A 12,580-nucleotide genomic window follows, 5' to 3' on the forward strand; every position below is an offset into this window, starting at 1 on the left:
GCAGAATGCAGCACCAAGATTAATTGAGACCTGTATATGCAAACATATAAGAGCCATTCTGGCCCACCTGCATTGGCTGCCTGTATGCTTGCATGTCCAATTCAAGGTACTGGTTTTAACCTATAATGCTTTACAAAGATTGAAGTGCCTCTTCCAGCCAAGATACACTTGAACACTATGCTCAGTCTCTGGGGCTTTCGTCTGAGTGCCTACTCCAAAGGAGGCTCAGAGGGTGGCAGCAAGGGGGAAGGCTTTCTTGGTGGCAGCCTCCCATTGTGTAAAACTATCTCCCCATTACAGACCACATGGTGCCACAATTGTTATCTTTTCTGCACTAGGTTAAGACTGCCCTTTATGCTGAAGCCTTTAAAGGCTTACTTGGACACCTAGAGGCCTGAGGGAATCAACATCCCAAATGTTTTTACAGATGCATACTCTGTTACAGTTGTTAGCAGTTTTAAACTTCTTAAAAAAATGAAATTAACACTATAGCGACCACTGTCATCCCTACCCTCCCTTCAGTGCCCCTTGGAGGACTCCGTGGGAGGAGGGGAGAAGGTTTCTCAGTACCCCACTGTGCCCAAATGTTAGCCCTGAAAGTTGTGCCAGGCACCTTGATCATCCAGACCTGCCCAGTACCTCCAATTCCATTTTCCCATTCTCTCTCCTCCCTCTTCCTGCCACCTCCCCTGAGTTGTGGAATGGAGTGATGCAATTTTCCTGAATTGCTAGGCTGATGCATTCCTATGCTGTGTGAACAGAAACATGCTATGCGATTATATATATATATATTTAGAAACTAACGTTGAGGTTTTGCTGTCCCGGGACCATTTTTTAATTTGTGAAAGTTTATTAATAAGGAATATTCCTTTCCCTTGAGCTTTTCCACAGGGTTTCATAATCCAGGTACTGGAAGGGTTTTTCCGGAATTCCTCAACAAATAAATTATAATCAGCTGGAAGCATAAAGGTGACAGGAACAAAGTCTAAACAGGAACAAGGAAAAGCGGAGTTGAGACAGCATATTAAATTCAGTACCTATGTCAATAAATCAAACAGAAGAAAAGCATGCCTCTCTTCACTGAGTCTCCATTTCTATCTTTTTAAAATTTTAATCAAAATGATGACAGCCATCAGGCTCATCTTTTCATCAATGTCTGAACTCCATTTTAATTTGTGAGTAACAAGAGGCTTGGGTAATTCAGTTTAATTCAGTTAATCCACAGTGGAAGAATAAACATTTTTGGTTCACCATAAGCTAAAAATACCTATAGAATGTTCTGTGTTCTATTCTTCACAGTGTATTGAAAGTCTGCATAAACCTTATGGGCTGCTATTTTCAAATGTTACATTTTCTGTCTTTATGGTGCACAAATGTTCAGGACTGAAAGTATTATGGAAAGAGTCCAGTTGTATAATTGTGTAGTGAAAGGGCAAGTAACTGTACAATCCTAAGTAAACGTACGCAGAAACAAATCAAAGGGGGTTAAGATAAATAGACATTTAAAATCAGACTTCAAGTTTCACAACAGATGGCATTGTCAAGGCAGTGTGTGTTTTCATACTCTTGGAGTCCTTCTGCCATACTAGCCTCTCAAAGTCTGGGACCAGTTACAGCCTCTCCACTGAAAGTCCTTCATTGAGGCTTAACAGTTGTGTTACCTATATGCATGCATTTTATTTCCCGAGTCCTTTTATGTTTCTATTCTGCTGGCATGGTAAACCAAATTTATACAGGGATCATACTGCATGCTAGTTATGCGTTCCCCGAGCTATGGGGCACGGGTAGCCCAGCGGGTTAACCTGCTGAGCCGCTGTGCCGTTGATCTGAAGGTCGGCAGTTCAAACCCACATTACAGGGTGAATGCTCTCTGCTTTGTCCCAGCTCTTGCCTACCTAGCAATTTTAAAAAATGCATGAAAATGCAAATAGGTACCACTTTGTTGGGAAACTTAACAGCATTCTGTGCACTTTGGCATTTAGTCATGCTGGCCTCATGACCACGGAAGTGTCTTTGGACAATGCTCATTCTTCAGCTTACAAACAGAAATGAGCACCGGCTCCAGAATCAGACACAACTAGCACTTATGTGTGGGGGAGCATCTACCTTTTTGTTACATACTGAATGGGGCCAAATTTTAGCTGTGGCTGTAAGTCAACAATTACCATCCTTTCTACTCAGTCACATTTTTTTAGACCTTAGTTAAAATTCATTGTAGAGTCTTCTAATCTAATGTATTTTATAGATTTGTTTGTTATGGACTGCAGACCAAAATCAATGGATTCCTTGAGTGACATACTAAGAAGTCCCAATTGACTAAAAAACCTCACCTAAATAAAGGTATTTTCCATTTTCATCTTTCTCTGCAAGAGGACTACTTTCTTTTTCTAGTTCTTTCCTGTATCTCTTGATATTTTTTACCATTAAGTCCTTTCGGGTAAGCTCATAATGGTTTGGGAAATGGTTGACAATCTGATCATCGGAGAGGCGGTAACCAGTTTCCACACTGAAAACATTACGAATAGTTTGCACACTCATCCTGTGAAAAGAAAATTGGTACTTAGTTTCAACAAAAAGACAATTTGCAATTTAATTTTTTAAAAATTGGCCCTTTGGTTGAATAGAAGAAAAATTGAGCAGATGACTTTCACAGGTCTATAAAGCATTTTGTTTCACTTTTCTCACTACTCTTTAACCAATAACTTTTAGTTTGCAGAAAACATACAGTGGTACCTTGGCTCACAAAACCTCAGTTTACAACCAAACTGGATTGCAAACAAAAATTTCATAAAAATTTTTACTTGGGTCGCGAATTCCGCATTGGGTGACAGCCACAATCGCAACCATCTCCCCCCCCCCCCCGGGAGTGGGGAGATGGCTGCGATAGTGTTGGAGGCGGGGGAAGATGGCCGAGATCGCGCCAGTCTTTCCTGCAGGAGCGTGCCCGTGATTGCGCCCATCGTTCTTGCAGGAGCACAACTGCAATCTCAGCCATCTCTTTCCCCCAACAGCATGATCGTGCCCATCTCCCCCACTCCAGCACGCCGAGATGATGGGCATGTGCAGGGATGACAGGCACGATTGCAGTTGTGCTGGGGGGGTGGGGAGATGGCCATGCTTGTGCTCAGGGTGTGGGGGAGGAGATGGCCGCAATCTTTGTTGCTCTTTGTCACTTTGCTCTACATTTTTCTAATAAAAAAAAATAGTTATGGAACGGATTGACCTTTATATACGTTGAACCTTATGGGGAAATTTAACTTGGCTCATGACCAATTTGGGTCATGACCAGAGTCCTGGAATGGATTAAGTTCGTGAGCCAAGGTACCACTGTATTTCTGTTTGAAGATTAAACTAGATTAAACTGCATTTCAATGTAGATAATACAGAGGTGTTTGGAAATGGAAAATTGCTAATCTAGTTAGATTCACCCTCAGGAGCCAGTTTCACTGTCGTTGCATATGGATGCATAGGTGTACTGGTGACCAGGGGAGAGAAAGAAAGAATGTGTGTGTTGTTTTATCAGCACAAATTGATTTGTCTGCTGCAGCCCTATGAAGAGAAAGGTGACCTTGCCTCAGTGGCATGCAATTTGGTTAAATTCAGCCCAGTTTACTGTAATGTACTCTCCATCAAGTTGTTTTTCAAGATGTTTCAGAAACTGCAATTCATTTAGAACCATAGCAACTAGAATGCTTACGGGATCAGACTACTTTACATCAGTACTGTACCAGTAATACTGGCTGCCTATTTGTTTCTGCCTCCAGTTTAAAGTGCTACCATTGGGCTTTAGAGCCCTGACATATAAGGACCACCTGTAGCTTTAAGATCTTCATCAAAGACCCTGCTCTTTAGCCCACCTAAGAAAGTTATTTGATTAATGGATACATGAGCAGGGCCTTTTTGGTGATTATCCTGCATTTTCTGAATGCCATCATCATTTCCAGGCATCAAGAAGCACTTGAATATATTTTTATTCCAATTTGTGTTTGACTAATTTTAATGTACTATACTTTCAAACCAACTGGCTGTTATAGCTTTGAAATGCATGATGTTGTAGGGCAGTGGTGGCAAACCTATGGCATGTGTGCCGCAGTGGACATGCAGAGCCCTCTCTGTCAGCACGCGAGCCAAGCTGCCCCAGCATCACCCCAGCAGCTGAGCATCAGGTAACATAGGGGCCATGCTCATGCTTGGAAAGGAGTAGTGGCACCAGGCGATGATGTCACAAGCCGCGACTCATTAGCCACGACTCGTCCGAGCTTTCGCATGACCGGTCAGTGCACTGCCAAGGATATCTATAAAACAGTATATATTTGTCTATCCCAAACACGTGACGACAGACTCCAGCGGATTAAGCAGATGAGACCTACTAGAATAGGACCAACGGTCATGAAGGCGGTTTCTGCAAGTGACGTGATACGCTAAGAGCACGGCAAGACATGAAGACGCCCTGGTCAGCCACTGAGCCCAGCCCATCTCCAACCATCTCGACTCTTGTCCTGCCATTGGAGCAAGATGGAATCTGGGAAGAGAGAGTGAGGCTGACTATGCGTACCTCTCCCTCACTTTAATCCAATCCACACGCAAGTCTTGACATCCCCAACTCCTGCAAACCTCAAAGTCCTGTGGCGATGGGCGAGCAATGAAGCAGCAGGTGTGGATACACTGGGAACTGTAGCCGCGGACCTGCACACAGGCGGCTCAGGTCTAACGGTCGTCCTCTTGCTGACTGAAGCAACAGCTGGATTCGGCACCTTAGGACTGCACTGCTCACCTCCGTAGAAAGAGGAAGAGGCTAGAAAAGGTGCCCTAAACATTGTTTGCTTCACAGCACCCTGGCCAGCTTACCATGGCTGCAGGGGATCCCATCTCATGCGGTTGAACAACAAAACTTCAAACAAAACGCAAGGTAACACCACTCACTATTGGCACATGGAACGTACACACGCTTCAGCAGATCGACCAGAAAGAAGAACAGCCTTGGTCGCCAGAGAGCTCGCAAGATTTAACATAGATATTGCAGCCCTGTGTGAAACTCGCCTAGCCAACGAAGGTCAGCTCACAGAAACAGGAGGCGGTTACACATTCTTCTGGTGTGGACGCAGCAGTGACGAATGTCGTGAATCTGGAGTTGGCTTTGCGGTTAAGAATCATCTTGTCTGCACACTTGCCAGTCTTCCCAAGGGCGTGAACAATCGACTCATGACATTGCATCTCTCACTACTGAGAAGAAAGCAAGCCACACTATTCAGTGCCTACGCACCCACAATGACGAATCTGGAGGAAGTAAAGAACAAGTTTTATGAAGATCTTGATGCCCTATTCTCATCCGTGAAGTGCACCAACAGGCTGATTCTACTTGGTGACTTCAATGCGAGAGTAGGATCTGATCACTCTGTCTGGGATGGCGTTATTGGAAAAAATGGAATCGGCAAATGTAACAGCAATGGCCTACTACTATTGAAGACATGTGCGGCTCATGGTTTGATCATCACCAATACCATCTTCCGCCTGTCCACTCACAAAAAGATGTCCTGGATGCACCCACACTCCAAGCACTGGCATCTCATTGATTATGTCATCGTCCGGAGGAAAGACAGACAGGATGTAAGGGTGACCAAGGCTATGCCGAGTGCTGACTGTTGGACTGACCATAGACTCATCATCTCCAAATTCAGTCTTCACATCAAGCCAAAGAGACGTCCACAGGGAAACAAAGCTGTGATGAAAAAGATCAACGTCAGTAAACTGAGGAACCCCAGTATAGCAGCTTCACTAGCAGAAGATCTTGACAACCAACTCTTCGAGCTGCAATTAGAGGAAAATGCTGAGAAGGACTGGGAACGCTTCCGGGATATTGTGCACTCTTCTGCATTAAAGGTTCTTGGACCCTCACACAGGAAACAGCAGAACTGGTTTGATGAAAACAATGAAGAGATCAAGGCCCTACTTGCTGAAAAGCATCGCCTTCACCGTGCTCATCAGAACGACCCGTCGTCAACAGCTAAGAAAAATTCCTTCAACACTCGCAGGACCATTCAAAGCAAGCTTCGCAAGATGGAGGACTCAGATGGTGGAACTCTCATTACTGAGAAGACTCTGATTCTACAGTGCTGGGCTGAGCATTTCCAATCTGTACTGAACCACCCATCCTTCAACAATAACGAGGCAATTGACAGAATGCCCGAGGCGGATATCAACCACAGCCTGGAAGTCCCACCATCAGAGACTGAAATCCTACAGGCCATCAGCCAGCTGTCCAGTGACAAGGCCCCAGGATCTGAAGCAATCCCAGCAAAAGTCTATAAGAAAGGTGCTGCAATGCTTGTCAACAAACTCACTCAGCTGTTCCAGTCCTTCTGGAATCAAGGATCTATTCCTCAGAAAGTGAAAGACGTGTCCACTGTACACCTCTACAAGGGGAAAGGAAATCGACAAGTCTGCGATAATCATAGAGGAATATCACTGCTTTCCATCGCAGGCAAGATCCTTGCACGTGTGTTCCTGAATCGCCTGACTGACCACCTGGAAAAGGGTCTACTACCTGAGACACAGTGCAGCTTCCGCAAAGAGTGTGGCACTGCGGACATGATCTTCGCAGCCCGACAGCTCCAAGAGAAGTGTGAAGAGCAGAATCGTGAACTGTATACAATCTTCGTGGATCTCACCAAGGCTTTTGACACTGTCAGTCGCGAAGGTCTGTGGCGTATCATGTCGAAGTTTGGGTACCCTGACAGATTCATCCTGATGGTATGTCAGTTCCATGACGGCATGACAGCTCGTGTTTTGGGTGACGGAGAAGCTTCAGAGGTCTTTCTCGTCACAAACGACGTTAAGCAAGGGTGCGTGCTGGCACCAACCCTGTTCAGCATAATGTTTTCAGCCATGCTGTCAGACACCTTTCAGAACAGTTCTTTGGGAGTCAGCCTGAGATACAGGACCGATGGGAAACTGTTCAACCTGCGAAGACTCCAGGCTGTCACCAAGATAAAGGAGACTGTGCTACAAGACCTCCTTTTTGCTGACGACTGTGCCCTGAATGCTGGATCAGAGCAGGAAATGCAAGCCAGCATGGACAAATTTGCAGCAGCATGCAACAACATTGGCCTCCTCATCAACACAAAGAAAACCAAAGTGATGCACCAGCCAGCTCCGAAAGCCCAACACCAAGAGCGCACCATCACAGTGAAGGGACAAAAGCTGCAAGTAGTAGACCAATTTACATACCTTGGCAGCACCCTCTCCCGCGCAGTGACAATTGACATCAAGGTCAACTGCAGAATTGCTAAGGCAAGCTCTGAATTCGGCAGACTGCTGACCAAAGTGTGGGACCGCTGTGGAATAAGCCTTGCTACAAAGCTTAAAGTCTACCGAGCAGTAGTGCTAACTACCCTGATGTATGCCAGTGAGACTTGGACTGTATACAGGAGGCACGCTAGGCCACTGAACCACTTCCACACGACTTGCCTCCGCAGACTTCTGAGGATCCGGTGGCAGGACAAGGTGCCAGACACAGAAGTCCTCTCCAGAGCAAGCCTGCTGTCAGTTCACACCCTGCTGATGAAAGCCCAGTCACGCTGGACAGGCCATGTTGCAAGGATGCCAGACCGTCGCATCCCCAAACAGCTCTTCTATGGTGAGCTGTCTCAAGGAAAGCGATCCCACAGGGGACAAAAGAAGCGATACAAAGACACGCTGAAAGCCTCTCTCAAGGCCCTTGTTATCAACAACACCTCCTGGAAGACCCTGGCACAAGACCAATCGACATGGCACATGCTGATCCACCAAGGGTGTCAAACATCTGAAGCTAGAAGGACAACCATAGCACAAGAGAAGCGAGCACTCCGTAAAGCCATAGCTGCAAATGCTGCAACAGTGGTGCCCACACATGTCTGCCCGACATGTGGCAGAACATTTTGTGCCTGTATGGGCCTTACCAGCCACCTGCGGACACACCGTGGACCGTCCACAACTTGTTAGATGTCAAGATCCTATTCGAAAATGATGGATGAACATCATCATCATGTATTTGCTTGGACTGGTTGTGAGTTGTTTTTTCTAAACTAAAACCTCAGTATTCAGGTTTTATTGCAGTGTGGGCACTTTGTGATAAATAAGTGGGTTTTGGGTTGCAGTTTGGGTACTCAGCCTCTAAAAGGTTCACCATCACTGTTCTAGGGTATCTTTGCTATTGTTGTTGTTAATATAACTGTCTTGTAAGGAAAATGACCCGTGAAAGGCAGATTAGAAATAATTTTAAAAACAATTAAATTATAATTGGTAGAGAAAACTCCAAAACTACCCATTTGGGAGATCCTCCCCCTTGCACATATTATTCATATTTTATTTATGTACATAGCTACTATTCAAAAAGGCATACAGACATTCTTTAAATGCCTGTAGATTGTTTCAGTACCTTGAAAACAAACTGGCTATTCTACATGCCAAGCTCTACTTTGCTATGGGATTACCGCAGTAGTTTACATTATACTGGCCACCACACAGAACAAATGTATTTAATGAAGTACAGATTTTGTAAAATGGTCTTGAAGTATGAAATGTAAACTACTGATGTTCTGAATCCTATTAGGTTACTTTTCTCATTCTTTGAAGTACACAAGAATCACCCAAGCATGCATTCAACATATTGTGACTACAGAGAGAAACAAAAATTCTTAAGCAAAACACACTCTTTAAAATTCAAAGTATAACCTATAAAGACCTATAAAGCCCTACACAGCTTGGGCCTGAGGACAGAATGCCTCTCCCAACCACCAATTACCTATATACTATAATTAAGAACTGGGCCTTGCCTCCAATTGCTACCTTCAAAGATGGCTCGGTTGGTGGCAATAAGGTGAAGGCCCTTTCCAGAGGTGCCTCCCAGTTATGGAACAAGGGTCCACTGAGGGCCATCTGGCACCAACTATTAATACCTTTTGGGGACTAAGTTAAGACTCTCCTCTACCGCATGGTATTTAATTAATTACTATTACATTGGGGCTTTGCTAGAGGGTAAACAGAGGCTAGAGGGTCTTATGGTTTAAACCAGGGGTCCTCAAACTTTTTCAATAGGGGGCCAGTTGAAAGGCAGCAGTGATCAGTGCAGGCCGGTGAGGCGGGGTGCCTGGGCATGCGGGCCGGTGAGGTGGCGGTGGGCACCCACGGCAGTGCCTTGCTCACTCAGAGATCTCCCAACGAGTCCAAAATCATCTCTGAGCGAGCAAGTCACTGCCTCCCTGCCCACGTGGTAAGCACACATGCGGGTGGTGGTGCAGACCAGATAAATGAGCATGGCAGGCCAGTCAACTACAGTGGACTGCAGTTTGAGGACCCATGGTTTAAGCTATTGTAGCTTTTTATATTTGTTTTAAATTTGGTTTTAAATTTGGTTTTAAATTTTGAATGATAAACCTTTGTGGTATTTTTATTGCTGTTTCCATTTAATATTGTATTACAATATCCTGTAAACAGCCCAGAGAGCTTCAGCTATCATGCAATACTGAAATAAAACAAACAAAATGCTATGGTTTAGGCAAATTGTGCACAGTTACATAAACAGAGCTATTTGTACAAATTTCCTTAGCATTTTAACAAATGCACAAACTATGACCTGTTTTAGAAGCAGAAGTCTGTGAGCTACCTCAACTTACATCATAGTGAGTCAGTGCCAGTACAGGGGTGGGTCCACTGGAATCAGCAGGGTTGATGCGTGAAAATCCATTGGATTTTCACTCCCCTCCACACACACACACACACACACACACACACACACACACACACACTAGGTTCCTTCTATATTTCTTCCCACAACTGGAGTGACACAACCAATTTAATCTGACACCATGTGCTGCAAGGAGGTTTATTTCCTGCTTTCTGCCTGAGATACTCGAGTCTGGCTTGTGCTGTCCTCACCACTGTCTGCCAAAGAGACCTCAGGCGATGCTGATTGTTTCTTCTGTGTTTCTCAAAATGTGATTTTCCTCTGAGAGATTATCTCAACATTATTAATAATATATCACTCTCCCATTTTAAGAAACGGATACATTTTCCAAAATGCAACTTACCAGTAGAAGTTCCAATCTTCATTTTCTGACACCTGAACCCACCCTCTCTTTTCAAAGTTGTTTATTAGCACGGATTTCTCTATGTCAGTCACCCACTTTACTTTTCCTGCCATTATCCTAAAACAAACAAGTTTATCAGAATTACTAACTTCATTTTCTTTTAAATTATTTTTATCTTGAATTAGTACGGGACAACCTAATACATGTTGTATATTGGCATTAATAGAGGGACAAGTTTAAAAGAAAATTGAATGTACATTCACACAAACCTAAACTTGAAACACATGTCCATTCCTCTGAGTACCTTAGAGTAATGTCAGTATTTTCAACATGACTTTGTATATTTCTCTCTGCGTAGAGACCTTTGAGTTGCCAACACTGTCTACTAGCTCATCTATGGGCTGGGGATATGATACAGGATGAATTTGTTTGAATGTATGGCCTTTCGAAAGCAGTTAACCAGGTACCATCTTTGCAATCTTTTTGGTGCCAGACAGAAACAGTCTTCTTCTTCAAACATTTTAACAATTGATTTTATATTAATTTATCATGTTATTTATACTGTTTTTAGTTTCAATATAAATTATTGATATTTAACCCCTCAGCTGTGCATTGTCTATTTTATTGTATGTTATTCTCATGTGTTTTAAAATCTGATGTTCTTTTTATGTGAAATGTTGTAATCCACTTAGAGAATCCTTAGACTAGTTAAGAGCAGAATATAAGTTGAATAAATAAATAAATAAATGTCACAACAATCCACTGTGTTAAAAAAGCTGCATTGGAGATGTTCTTTATTCAAGAACTCACAATGTTCGAACTCACAATGTTCCAACAGACAATCATGGTCATTGTGGGCTGCATTCGTAGGTCCCTGTGGGAAAAAAAGGGAATTCCTGCTCTCCCTTCACAAAAAACTTAAAAAAACCCCTAGCTGTCAAACCTTTGTGTTCCTGTAAAAAGGGCTGACACAGAGCCAGTGCTGGTTGTTCGACCATCCCACCTTTGGCATCAATAGGGTGGCTGGTACTGGCTAGTTCAACAAGAGTGGCAAGGAAGTTTTGCTGTTCTTGTCAAGCACCTTGCTACCTGGTCTCCAGAGTTCAAGCAACATGACAACCTATCATGGGTCCAATGACCGCACAAACAAGCCATGGTTTGTTGGATGGCTTATTGCCTGTGAACAAGCCATTCTGCTGGACAAGTTGTCATGACATCCAAACCCAGTTACTGTGAGTTTCCAGTGAATATACAAATGGCTTCCCACATTATAGGGGTGTTGCACTTTTTTGGTACTTTTAAATTCACAGTAATGGGTGCAATATATCCATTGGGTATGAAATATGATTCACTTGAGCAGTGAAAAAATGATCTTTTAAAAACAAAAAAACCAATAGGTATGCTATGTTATAGGACTTATTTACCAAAGTATAATTACTCAAATTCTATTCAGACTATTCCTTCTTTTTTAAGTATTCAGTGTGTGTTTGCAAAAATGGCAGTATGTGAAAAAGCAAAAGTGTGCTATAAAAATTTCTTTAATTAGCACTTTGGTATTTTTAATGTAAGTATTAATGCATTTAAGTTTTAGAGAGCACAAAATGAACAAACTAATCAGCTAAAACCTTAAAATGAAAATGCTACCTTGTATGCCTCTGAGTGCTTTTATAACAGAAAGATCAAATAAAATACTAAAATTTCAATGCCAAATTATACACATCTCTTATAAAAATATGTATTAGGAAATTGAAATGGAACAAATAAGAAGAGCATTTACAGGAAGTGGGCACAAAATATATAGGGATACCATTCATCTGCAAAACAGGGAATATCTTTGGAAAGTTAACAGTTTCCAAAGGAATAGCCATGTTATCATGTTGCAGCAAAAAACAAGATTGGAGCTCTTTTCCTGAGAGAAGTAACACAGTTCTCAAGTGGAAGAAAATGCCCCCAGGGCCTGCCTGGTAAGAAACATAGAAAACAGAGCGAGTCAGAAGGGGTCTCCCGGGCCATCCAGTCTGACCTCTGGCACCAGCCAGCTCCGCTCACGACATGTCCACCATGTGGACATCCAGCCTATCCTTGAACACCCGCACTGATGGGGCCTCAACGACCCCCCATGGAAGCCCATTCCACACCCTCGGGGTCCTGACTGTCAGGAAGTGCTTCCTGGCATCCAAACGAAACCTTGGCTCCCTGAGCTTTGCTCCGTTGAAGTGCGTTCTGCCTTCCTCTGCAGGGGAGAACAGGTCTCTACCCATCTCCATGTGACATCCCCTCACATACCTGTATGTCGCCAACCTATCCCCTCTGAATCTCCTCTTCTCCAGGCTGAAGAGACCCAGTTCCCTCAGTCTCGCCTCATACCCCATCCCCTGCAAACCAGCCACCAACCCTGTGGCCCTATGCTGCACTGACTCCAACCTGGCTATATCCTTTCTGTAATGAGGGGCCCAAAACTGAACACAACTGGAGTATTGTGTTCAGTTTTGGGCCCCTCATTACAGAAAGGA

General features: G+C 43.7%; 1 protein-coding gene across 3 annotated transcripts in view; it reads right to left on the reverse strand.

The window, feature by feature from the left end:
* Window positions 1–12,580, reverse strand: part of TTLL1 (tubulin tyrosine ligase like 1) — a 33,046-nt gene that overhangs the window by 14,930 nt on the left and 5,536 nt on the right. For all 3 annotated transcript variants that reach the window (XM_044450892.1, XM_044450891.1, XM_044450893.1), the window contains 3 exons: window positions 10,068–10,184; window positions 2,331–2,539; window positions 805–985 (listed from right to left, as the gene is read on the reverse strand). In XM_044450892.1, coding sequence (XP_044306827.1) covers window positions 805–985; window positions 2,331–2,539; window positions 10,068–10,180 — 503 coding nt within the window. In that variant the 5' untranslated portion in view covers window positions 10,181–10,184. The remainder of the gene's footprint in view (window positions 1–804; window positions 986–2,330; window positions 2,540–10,067; window positions 10,185–12,580) is intronic.

This window comes from Varanus komodoensis, unplaced genomic scaffold, assembly GCF_004798865.1.
Source record: "Varanus komodoensis strain SLA01 unplaced genomic scaffold, ASM479886v1 scaffold69, whole genome shotgun sequence".
NCBI classification, from domain to species: Eukaryota; Metazoa; Chordata; class Lepidosauria; order Squamata; family Varanidae; genus Varanus; species Varanus komodoensis.